Source organism: Pseudophryne corroboree, chromosome 2 (assembly GCF_028390025.1).
Source record: "Pseudophryne corroboree isolate aPseCor3 chromosome 2, aPseCor3.hap2, whole genome shotgun sequence".
Classification (NCBI taxonomy): Eukaryota; Metazoa; Chordata; class Amphibia; order Anura; family Myobatrachidae; genus Pseudophryne; species Pseudophryne corroboree.
Genome location: NC_086445.1, coordinates 214,851,748 through 214,863,824, shown reverse-complemented (window position 1 = coordinate 214,863,824; position 12,077 = coordinate 214,851,748). Strand labels below are relative to the sequence as shown.

Genomic DNA, 12,077 nt, shown 5'->3' with positions numbered 1-12,077 from the left:
TCAATCACATTGCGGACTGCAAAGTGTACAGCCATGCAGCCGCTGTGCAGACACTGCGCATGCGCAGTTTAGCGCCACTGGCAAACTGCGCTGCGGGCCCCTGTTGCAGCCGGGTCTTAATGACACCAATAGTGCCCCACATGGTATTCACCCAGTACACACAGCACCCCTATATAACCCCTAGGACACACAGTACCCTATATGACCCCCAGTACCCCATATTAACCCCAGTACAGTTTCTCCATATTACCCCTCAGTGCACATAGAACCCTCATATTATCCCCAATACACACAGCACCCCATATTACCCCCCCAAAAAACAGTGCCCCCATGGTACCTGGCTTTTTTCTTTCCTCCTATAAAAAAGTGCAGGGAGCCAGGAGAGTGTGGTGAAGAAAGGCGGTCCCTAGGGAGAGCTGTGAGGCATTGTCAGACAGCCCCCATATGTGTAGTTCCCGAGTCCCTGGGGGTAGCTGAGTTTGTGGGCAGCACAGGCTCACAACCACATGGCCACCGTGGAGGAGCAGCAGCGGGTCCAGCAGCACTCACTGCCCTGAGTGTGAGCACATCCCGCACTAGCCTGTGAGAAGCTGCCAGTGAGGAAGGGTAGGGGCCGGGACCGTGTGCTGCAGACATAAAGGCTGCGCTGGTGCCGCTGCAGGGCATTGTCAGCAGGCTAGGCATCTCCAGCCCCTGCTGCTGCGCACACATACGACCACACAAGCTGTCACTATGTGACAGTGGCTGCTGATGAGAGAGGGTGCCGGGCCAGGGTGGCACCGTCGGGCGGCACCCCCTCCTTAGCTAGCGCCCCTGACGAGTGCCATCCTGCCCAATACATAGATACGCCCCTGATAATATACTAAATAAATGGTGACCTTAGATACTGAAAAATAATAAGAATTTACTTACCGATAATTCTATTTCTCATAGTCCGTAGTGGATGCTGGGGACTTCGAAAGGACCATGGGGGGAATAGCGGCTCCGCAGGAGACTGGGCACAAAGTAAAAGCTTTAGGACTAGCTGGTGTGCACTGGCTCCTCCCCCTATGACCCTCCTCCAAGCCTCAGTTAGGATACTGTGCCCGGACGAGCGTACACAATAAGGAAGGATTTTGAATCCCGGGTAAGACTCATACCAGCCACACCAATCACACCGTACAACTTGTGATCTGAACCCAGTTAACAGCATGATAATAGAGGAGCCTCTGAAAAGATGGCTCACAACAACAATAACCCGATTTTTGTAACAATAACTATGTACAAGTAATGCAGACAATCCGCACTTGGGATGGGCGCCCAGCATCCACTACGGACTATGAGAAATAGAATTATCGGTAAGTAAATTCTTATTTTCTCTAACGTCCTAGTGGATGCTGGGGACTCCGAAAGGACCATGGGGATTATACCAAAGCTCCCAAACGGGCGGGAGAGTGCGGATGACTCTGCAGCACCGAATGAGAGAACTCCAGGTCCTCCTCAGCCAGGGTATCAAATTTGTAGAATTTAGCAAACGTGTTTGCCCCTGACCAAGTAGCTGCTCGGCAAAGTTGTAAAGCCGAGACCCCTCGGGCGGCCGCCCAAGATGAGCCCACTTTCCGTGTGGAATGGGCTTTTACAGATTTTGGCTGTGGCAGGCCTGCCACAGAATGTGCAAGCTGAATTGTACTACAAATCCAACGAGCAATCGTCTGCTTAGAAGCAGGAGCACCCAGCTTGTTGGGTGCATACAGGATAAACAGCGAGTCAGATTTTCTGACTCCAGCCGTCCTGGAAACATATATTTTCAGGGCCATGACTACGTCCAGCAACTTGGAATCCTCCAAGTCCCTAGTAGCCGCAGGCACCACAATAGGTTGGTTTAAGTGAAATGCTGAAACCACCTTAGGGAGAAATTGAGGACGAGTCCTCAATTCTGCCCTGTCCGTATGAAAAATTAGGTAAGGGCTTTTATAGGATAAAGCCGCCAATTCTGATACACGCCTGGCTGAAGCCAGGGCTAACAGCATTACCACTTTCCATGTGAGATATTTCAAGTCCACAGTGGTGAGTGGTTCAAACCAATGTGATTTTAGGAATCCCAACACTACATTGAGATCCCAAGGTGCCACTGGAGGCACAAAAGGAGGCTGTATATGCAGTACTCCCTTGACAAACGTCTGAACTTCAGGAACAGAAGCTAGTTCTTTTTGGAAGAATATCGACAGGGCCGAAATTTGAACCTTAATGGACCCTAATTTGAGGCCCATAGACAGTCCTGTTTGCAGGAAATGCAGGAATCGACCCAGTTGAAATTCCTCCGTAGGGGCCTTCCTGGCCTCGCACCACGCAACATATTTACGCCAAATACGGTGATAATGTTGTACGGTTACATCCTTCCTGGCTTTGATCAGGGTAGGGATGACTTCATCCGGAATGCCTTTTTCCTTCAGGATCCGGCGTTCAACCGCCATGCCGTCAAACGCAGCCGCGGTAAGTCTTGGAACAGACATGGTCCCTGCTGGAGCAGGTCCTGTCTTAGAGGTAGAGGCCACGGGTCTTCCGTGAGAATCTCTTGAATTTCCGGGTACCAAGTCCTTCTTGGCCAATCCGGAGCCACGAGTATAGTCTTTACTCCTCTCCTTCTTATGATTCTCAGTACTTTTGGTATGAGAGGAAGAGGAGGGAACACATACACTGACCGGTACACCCACGGTGTTACCAGAGCGTCCACAGCTATTGCCTGAGGGTCCCTTGACCTGGAGCAATATCTGTCCAGTTTTTTGTTGAGGCGAGACGCCATCATGTCCACCTTTGGTTTTTCCCAACGGTTTACAATCATGTGGAAGACTTCTGGGTGAAGTCCCCACTCCCCCGGGTGAAGATCGTGTCTGCTGAGGAAGTCTGCTTCCCAGTTGTCCACTCCCGGAATGAACACTGCTGACAGTGCTATCACATGATTTTCCGCCCAGCGAAGAATCCTTGCCACTTCCGTCATTGCCCTCCTGCTTCTTGTGCCGCCCTGTCTGTTTACGTGGGCGACTGCCGTGATGTTGTCCGACTGGATCAATACTGGCTGACCCTGAAGCAGAGGCCTTGCCTGACTTAGGGCATTGTAAATGGCCCTTAGTTCCAGGATATTTATGTGAAGTGACGTTTCCATGCTTGACCACAAGCCCTGGAAATTTTTTCCCTGTGTGACTGCTCCCCAGCCTCTCAGGCTGGCATCCGTGGTCACCAGGACCCAATCCTGAATGCCGAATCTGCGGCCCTCTAGGAGATGAGCACTCTGTAACCACCACAGGAGAGACACCCTTGTCCTTGGAGACAGGGTTATCCGCTGATGCATATGAAGATGCGATCCGGACCATTTGTCTAGCAGATCCAACTGAAAAGTTCTTGCGTGGAATCTGCCGAATGGAATCGCTTCGTAAGAAGCCACCATCTTTCCCAGGACCCTTGTGCACTGATGCACTGACACCTGGCCTGGTCTTAGGAGTTTCCTGACTAGGTCGGATAACTCCCTGGCTTTCTCTTCCGGGAGAAACACCTTTTTCTGTACTGTGTCCAGAATCATCCCTAGGAACAGCAGACGTGTCGTCGGAATCAGCTGCGATTTTGGAATATTTAGAATCCATCCGTGCTGTCGTAGTACTATTTCAGATAGTGCTACTCCGACCTCTAACTGTTCTCTGGACCGTGCCCTTATCAGGAGATCGTCCAAGTAAGGGATAATTAAGACGCCTTTTCTTCGAAGAAGAATCATCATTTCGGCCATTACCTTGGTAAAGACCCGGGGTGCCGTGGACAATCCAAACGGCAGCGTCTGAAACTGATAGTGACAGTTCTGTACCACAAACCTGAGGTACCCTTGGTGAGAAGGGCAAATTGGGACATGGAGGTAAGCATCCTTGATGTCCAGAGACACCATGTAGTCCCCTTCTTCCAGGTTCGCTATCACTGCTCTGAGTGACTCCATCTTGAACTTGAACCTTTTTATGTAAGTGTTCAAGGCTTTCAGATTTAAAATGGGTCTCACCGAGCCGTCCGGCTTCGGTACCACAAACAGCGTGGAGTAATACCCCTTTCCCTGTTGTAGGAGGGGTACCTTGATTATCACTTGCTGGGAATACAGCTTGTGAATAGCTTCCAATACCGCCTCCCTGTCGGGGGTAGACGTTGGTAAAGCAGACTTCAGGAACCGGCGAGGGGGAGACGTCTCGAATTCCAATTTGTACCCCTGAGATACTACCTGCAGGATCCAGGGGTCCACTTGCGAGTGAGCCCACTGCGCGCTGAAATTCTTGAGACGGGCCCCCACCGTGCCTGAGTCCGCTTGTAAGGCCCCAGCGTCATGCTGAGGACTTGGCAGAAGCGGGGGAGGGCTTCTGTTCGTGGGAAGAAGCTGTCTGTTGCAGTCTTTTTCCCCTTCCTCTGCCCCGGGGCAGATATGAGTGGCCTTTTGCCCGCTTGCCCTTATGGGGACGAAAGGACTGAGCCTGAAAAGACGGTATCTTTTTCTGCTGCGAGGTGACTTGGGGTAAAAAGGTGGATTTCCCAGCCGTTGCCGTGGCCACCAGGTCCGATAGACCGCCCCCAAATAACTCCTCCCCTTTATACGGCAATACTTCCATATGCCGTTTGGAATCCGCATCCCCTGACCACTGTCGCGTCCATAATCCTCTTCTGGCAGAAATGGACATCGCACTTACTCTTGATGCCAGAGTGCAAATGTCTCTCTGTGCATCTCGCATATATAGGAATGCATCCTTTAAATGCTCTATAGTCAATAATATATTGTCCCTGTCCAGGGTATCAATATTTTCAGTCAGGGAATCCGACCAAGCCACCCCAGCACTGCACATCCAGGCTGAGGCGATTGCTGGTCGCAGTATAACACCAGTATGAGTGTATATACTTTTAAGGATATTTTCCAGCCTCCTATCTGCTGGCTCCTTAAGGGCGGCCGTTTCTGGAGACGGTAACGCCACTTGTTTTGATAAGCGTGTGAGCGCCTTATCCACCCTAGGGGGTGTTTCCCAACGAGCCCTAACCTCTGGTGGGAAGGGATATAGTGCCAATAATTTTTTAGAAATTAGCAGTTTTTTGTCGGGGGTAACCCACGCTTCATCACACACTTCATTCAATTCATCTGATTCAGGAAAAACTACGGGTAGTTTTTTCACACCCCACATAATACCCCTTTTTGTGGTACTTGCAGTATCAGAGATGTGCAAAACCTCCTTCATTGCCGTGATCATGTAACGTGTGGCCCTACTGGAAAATACGTTTGTTTCTTCACCGTCGACACTGGAGTCAGTGTCTGTGTCTGGGTCCGTGTCGACCCACTGAGGTAACGGGCGTTTAATAGCCCCTGACGGTGTTTGAGACGCCTGGACAGGCACTAACTGAGCTGCCGGCTGTCTCATGTCGTCAACAGTTTTCTGTAACGTGCCGACACTGTCACGTAATTCCTTAATTACGGCCATCCATTCAGGTGTCGACTCCCTAGGGGGTGACATCACCATTATAGGCAATTGCTCCGCCTCCACATCATTTTCCTCCTCATACATGTCGACACACACGTACCGACACCCAGCACACACACAGGGAATGCTCTGATAGAGGACAGGACCCACTTAGCCCCTTGGGGAGACAGAGGGAGAGTTTGCCAGCACACACCAGAGCGCTATATATGTATAGGGACAACCTTACAATAAGTGTCTATCCCTTATAGCTGCTTATATCTGTTATTTTGCCAAATAAGTGCCCCCCTCTCTTTTTTACCCTGTTTCTGTAGTTGCAGGATGCAGGGGAGATTCTGGGAGCCTTCCTACCAGCGGAGCTGTGTGGGAAAAATGGCGCTGTGTGCTGAGGAGATAGGCCCCGCCCCCTTCACGGCGGGCTCTTCTCCCGCTTTTTTCTGGAAAACTGGCAGGGGTTAAATACATCCATATAGCCCAGGAGCTATATGTGATGTATTTTTTGCCAAATAAGGTAAATTCATTGCTTCCCAGGGCGCCCCCCCCCAGCGCCCTGCACCCTCAGTGACCGAAGTGTGAAGTGTGCTGAGAGCAATGGCGCACAGCAGCAGTGCTGTGCGCTACCTTATGAAGACAGGAAAGTCTTCTGCCGCCGATTTATGGACCTCTTCTTGCTTCAGCATCTGTAAGGGGGCCGGCGGCGCGGCTCCGGGACCCATCCATGGCTGGGCCTGTGATCGTCCCTCTGGAGCTAATGTCCAGTAGCCTAAGAAGCCCAATCCACTCTGCACGCAGGTGAGTTCGCTTCTTCTCCCCTTAGTCCCTCGATGCAGTGAGCCTGTTGCCAGCAGGTCTCACTGAAAATAAAAAAACCTATTTAAACTTTTACTCTAAGCAGCTCAGGAGAGCCACCTAGATTGCACCCTTCTCGTTCGGGCACAAAATCTTAACTGAGACTTGGAGGAGGGTCATAGGGGGAGGAGCCAGTGCACACCAGCTAGTCCTAAAGCTTTTACTTTGTGCCCAGTCTCCTGCGGAGCCGCTATTCCCCCCATGGTCCTTTCGGAGTCCCCAGCATCCACTAGGACGTTAGAGAAAAGGACATTTTCAGGCACTCATATATCAAACCAAGGACTATAGTGACAGCAGCAGCAGCAGCACTGACTATTTTTTTTTAATTTTATGTATTATGCTAAGATTACTTACAGCAGCAGGAAACGTGGGCATTAATAGAATAAGGTATAAGACTGAAACTAAAGTTGTACCCATCCGGTTTAGCACTGCCCCAAATATCCCATCATTCTGCACACTGGTACACTAACACTCATGTACATACACTAGCATGCCCAGCTGAGGTGCCGTGCTCTGTGTATGGCACACCTGTCCCCTGTGCTACTATGTGCCATGCCTGAGCCATGACGCGGCTGTGTGTGTGTGACCTGCCCTCCGTGAGCATGACCCAGCCCCGGGCAGGTAGCAGCAGCCGCGTCGGGACCATCACTAGGAAGTGACTGGCCGCTGCTTTCACATCTCCCGCCCCGCTCCCACGTGAATCCCCACGTCAGGTCCCCTCAGATCCCTCATCGAGCTGCAGATGCGCAGCACAAGCCAGGATCACATCCTCAGCCCCACCACACAAAAACATACACTCTACACAAAATGTTTTATTTAACATGCCATACCGGAAGAAGAAGCCATATTTATCCAGCCCTCACTTCATAGCCATCCATTTCTGCCACAGCTCAATGCAATAAAACCACACACACCTATATATTATTTTGCTCTTGGGTGTAAATAATGCATCTCCTGGACCCAGAAGGTAATATATGGTAAGGATGGATAGCATCAGAATTCAGATTTATATGCATCGTCTGTAGGTGTATTTTTTTGCATGTCTGCAAATGTGTTTTTTTTTTATTATGTCTGTATATGTTATTAGTGATCCATGAGCTCTGTGTTCCTATAACTAGATACATACTGTATTGTATTTTATTTTTTTGTTGTTGCTCAAAATATTTTGTGTATTTTTTTATTTTGGTTTTATTTTATATTTTTTTGTGCAGTGAGATGACTTCCCAGCAGCAGGATCAATGTCTGAGCTGGTGGTGATGCAGGTCCCTTGGTTAGATCACGAGTGGATGGATGGCAAGACAGATCAGGCTGGGGATGCTGAGAGCTGAGACAAAAGAGGAGCCCTGCGTGTTTCATCCGAGGAAAAGAAAGAGGAAGCAAGGGGGAGGGAAGACATAGGATCCAGTGGCTGGAGGAAACTAGCACCACATTTTATTCTTTGCCTTTTACATTGGATTATAAAAAATATATAAATATATATATTTTTTTGTGGGATCATTTTCCAGAATATCCCTTTTTGGTGGTTATTTAATTGTTACTAGGGGGCATGGAAGGCTGCACTCTTCCAGAGGTAGGATGGCCAGATATATCTCATTATCCCAGGCAGCCAGGTTCTTTCCCCATCCCGCATCCATGTTAATTGCTTTCTCGTGTATTCAATTGTACTTAACCCTTTCTGCCTTCCATAATCCTCCTGTATTGCAAACAACAGATTGTTGCACACCTCATACTTGCTGTCATCCCCTCTTAGCCTTAAGGTTGCAATTCCTCTCCCCCCAGTTGAACCCCTTTTTAGCATTTGCTAATGCATGTTGGTATAATGTAATGATTTTACAAGCTTTTCTGTACACACTTCAGCTTGACTCTGATTTTCTGAAATGTGTCTGTAGAGTCCAGCTTATTTTCCCTTCCCCCTAATTTATTACATTTTGTGGATGCACCTTATTGCTGTCCCTCCAGACCAGATAGACAATACTGAATTGCACTCACTTAACCCCATGCAGTACAGTGTCCTCTCTGGTACACAGGAGCACAGGAGAGCGAGCAGCATTCCACTGTCACTGGGTCACCTGGGACCTAAATCCATGCCTCTGCTTCTGGGACCTGCCTGGCTTTGCACTGGAACCCCTCAGACTCCTGGTCCACCGACCGGTGAATGATGTTTAAATACCGGCTCCGCATGTTCTTTAATGAACTTAAGGTTCTGGTGCTGACCCGATCTGGGCGAAGCGAGCCGGAGCCGGGCCACGCCATGCGAGGGCTCGGGGTTGGGGGCTGTGGATGGCCACCCTTTGCAGACTGCTCCTCCAGAGATGATGATGAGGAATACTATGGGTCTGATGCTAGACCCCGCAGCCTGGGACTGGAGGAGAAGGATGGAAGGCTTGGGGCTGCGCTGGACGCCGTTTCCCTGGGCAGCAGCATCGACAGTGGCATGAGGACCCCACAGTGCAGAATCTGCTTCCAAGGCCCTGAGCAGGTGGGTCCTTGTTACTGCTGCATGGCTATATTGCTTGGAGTCAGACTTAGTGCACTATGGTATTTCTCATGTAAGTCACCTGAGGTAAAGGGTATGAAGGCGTGAATGTGTCTGTTTTTCCTTCCTCACCGCCCTAAAGCTTTGTGTCACCAGGGGTTTTTATGTCTGAAGAGCCTCTAGTACTGAAATGTTTCTATCTGGAACCCATATCTGCTACTCTATGAGTGCTTTGTAGGCTGACAGTCAAAATCTTTGGTACTTTATACAGCTGATTTACAACATAAGTGTTGTCTTTTTTATAATTTGTTATGAACCAAATTTTTCGCACAAAAGTGTTAACAGATTTTGAGTGGTGATACATTTTTGGTAGGTTACATTGTATAAAGTGTGGTTGTTGTGTTACAGAGATAGTGGGAATTCCTATGGAATTTTGTAGACTGCGTGTCTGGGTAATGTAAGCTTGCCCATGGCACCTCAGCATGCTTGTCTGAGACCCCCTGAAATGCTTCAATGCAAGACTGTAATGAGGAATATATTGTACCAGTCATTCTCCGTTAACCAGTTTCTGTATTTATAAATTGTTATCCATTCTGTGGCATTGTGCATATAGGGACAGATATTGGGGGTAATTCTGAGTTGATCGCAGCAGCAAATATGTTAGCAAATGGGCAAAACCTTGTTCACTGCAGGTGGGGCAGATATAACATTTGCAGAGAGAGTTAGATTTGGATGGGGTGTGTTCAAACTGAAATCTAATTTGCAGTGTAAGAATAAAGCAGCCAGTATTTACCCTGCACAGAAACAAAATAACCCACCCAAATCTAACTCTCTTTGCACATGTTATATTTGCCCCCCCCCTGCAGTGCACATGGTTTTGCCCAACTGCTAAAATAATTCCTGCTGTGATCAACTTGGAATTACCCCCATTGCCTGGGAATGGCTACAGCCAAGATATACTGTATATACCCTAAAGATACCCAGTCTTTTTGTAAATAGGTTACGTGAGGAAATCTGCATAAAACATATTTGAGTAATTGTGTCTGAGATGTCTTGGCTGGATGTTAGTTTAATTGTGTCTGAAATCTCTTCCTGGGGCAAAGTGTCCAATGTCATAATCTGAAATAGCTATCAAGTAACTTTGGGGTAGATGTTCTATAACGGAACTTTGTCGAGGTGAAGGAGGAAGCAATAATGCTCAGATGTATTAACATCTCAGCCGCCGTAGTAGGGAGAGAAAAGTCCCCGCTCCGGCGATCCGTGTAAGACCCATAGTGCATCTGCCTAGTGCTGCAGCGCAGTGTCTTACCTCCTGGTTGACTAAACTGCGCATGCGTGACCTCACGTAAACATCACAAGATCTCTCATGTGCAGAAAGACCCCCAGCAGCCGCCTCTGGTTAGTACACATACAACAGGTAATGTGAAAAAGTGATAGGCCACAAAAGTGCACTTGTCAGTTTTTAATAAAATTAGAATGACTATTGTATGGCGATAGCGAATTTGTTAGATGTTTGGAGGTAGCATAGAGAAAAGTACATACCAGTGTTTGTTGCGGGGGTAACATCACTGTGGCAGTCAAGGCCACACAAACCATGTTTCCATTAGCGTAACCACTCCTCCTGCTGCTGTTTTATATGACAAGTCACGCAAAATCTGGGCCAATCAATTGAAGTCTTTGCTGAGTGGGGAGCATTGTGCCCCCATTATATGGAAGTGTGAAGCTTGTAGCATTGTTTCAATACAAATTTGAAGTCCATCAAAACCTTTGTGAACTCTCTCTTGGGTGACAAGTGCAACCAGCTACCCAAAATCTGCATAGGTATTTCTTTCTTTTTTATAAAGCATATTTGTATTTTTTCTAAAAGCTGTTGCATCATTATACATTCATTTAACAATACAGTTGCAGCAAATTGGCTATTAATTGAAAACTGGGGTGATTCTAAGTCACACGTTGTGCAGTTATTTGCAGCTGCGTCTTAGCAAAACTTTCTGAAAGCCCCATAGCGCCTGCATTGCACAGAATGTACCCACAAAGACGCTGTTGCGATCGGGAAGGAGGGTAACATAAATGGGGCGCAAAAATTATGCGTGTGACTGGGGGGGCGGGGGGGTGATAGGCGTGATTGCAAATCAAGTCCGCTCAGTGGGCGTGTTCTGTGAGGGTCACAGGTGAGGGTTCTGTGAGGGTCATGGGTTCCCAGATGCACAGTCGCAGGCATAGAAGGCCAGAGTCAGATAATGTAACTGCATCACCGGTGCAAGTGCCAATGGTGGCGTCTGAAGAATCACCCACTGTATTGCAGCGTGAAGAGAAACTGAAAGTGGGCACCTCAATCCTAGCACATAAATATGCAGGCATCTACACCAAAGGAAGGGCTGATACTAGTATTTGCATATTATTGCAGCCGCAACTCTGGCAACAGACACAAGAGCCACTGCAGCAGTGTTCATCTCTGAATCAGGCCCGCTATAAGGCTAGTAAAGGGCTAGAAACAAATCCAGCTACTGCATGAACAATATATGCCTGGGAACACCAGGGGTAAATATGCAAAATGTAAAACTGGATTTAGTACATACTTGCCGATATTCTGTCTGCCCCCTCCACGGATCACATCTCCCCCCCACCCAGTTGCGGGAGGTTGTGTGCAGCTGTGGGGGTTTGCGGGCTGGTGGCAGCTGGCCGGGAGACATGACCACCCGATTTTCGGGAGCCTTCCGTCCATCCTGGACAGTAGGCAAGTATGAGTTAGAATTTTGACGGAGCAAAATTTGACGGAGAATTTTGACGGAGTCCAGAGGTGTCAAATTTTCAGCCCCTACCGCATCCTTTTGCGGCCCATTGTCAGGAAATTGGGCTAGAATGCTGATCGTGTTAGCAGTGTCCGCCCGGCTCCGGCCCTGCTCTAGGATGTAGCCCACCTCGTCTAGGCTCTGTAGGATGACCAGGGTCCGGCTCAGCAGTCCCCACCCCCACAGCCCCAGCAGCAGCACCATGGGCAGGAACAGGCTCCGGACAGCAGCGGAGAGCGAGTAGGGGAGCGGGCTGGAGCGGGGCAGCAGGCTGAGGAGGAGGCTCCCAGCACTGGCCAGCTGCACAGCCCCCAGCACACACAACACGGCCAGCGAGATCAGTGAGCGGGGGAGAGACTCCATCACCTCCCACCCGGCTCTGCTCCCCAGCCCTGCCTCTTATACCGTCCGGCCCCGCCCCTGGCGTCCTCGGCAACTTCGGTGGCGGTACGTGATCCTGATTGCTGATAGAAGGGGGCAGGTGAATAGGTGAGG

General features: G+C 49.2%; 1 protein-coding gene across 2 annotated transcripts in view; it reads left to right on the top strand.

Annotated features, from left to right (window-relative positions):
- Positions 1–6,856: 6,856 nt before the first annotated feature.
- The window catches only part of MARCHF9 (membrane associated ring-CH-type finger 9), a 362,018-nt gene continuing 356,797 nt past the window's right edge, over positions 6,857–12,077 (top strand). The window contains exons 1-2 of one of the 2 annotated variants that reach the window (XM_063952304.1): positions 6,857–7,281; positions 7,526–8,793. In XM_063952304.1, coding sequence (XP_063808374.1) covers positions 8,470–8,793 — 324 coding nt within the window. In that variant the 5' untranslated portion in view covers positions 6,857–7,281; positions 7,526–8,469. Of the gene's footprint in view, positions 7,292–7,525; positions 8,794–12,077 lie in introns of both variants that reach the window. The other variant, XM_063952303.1, reaches the window with a different exon arrangement.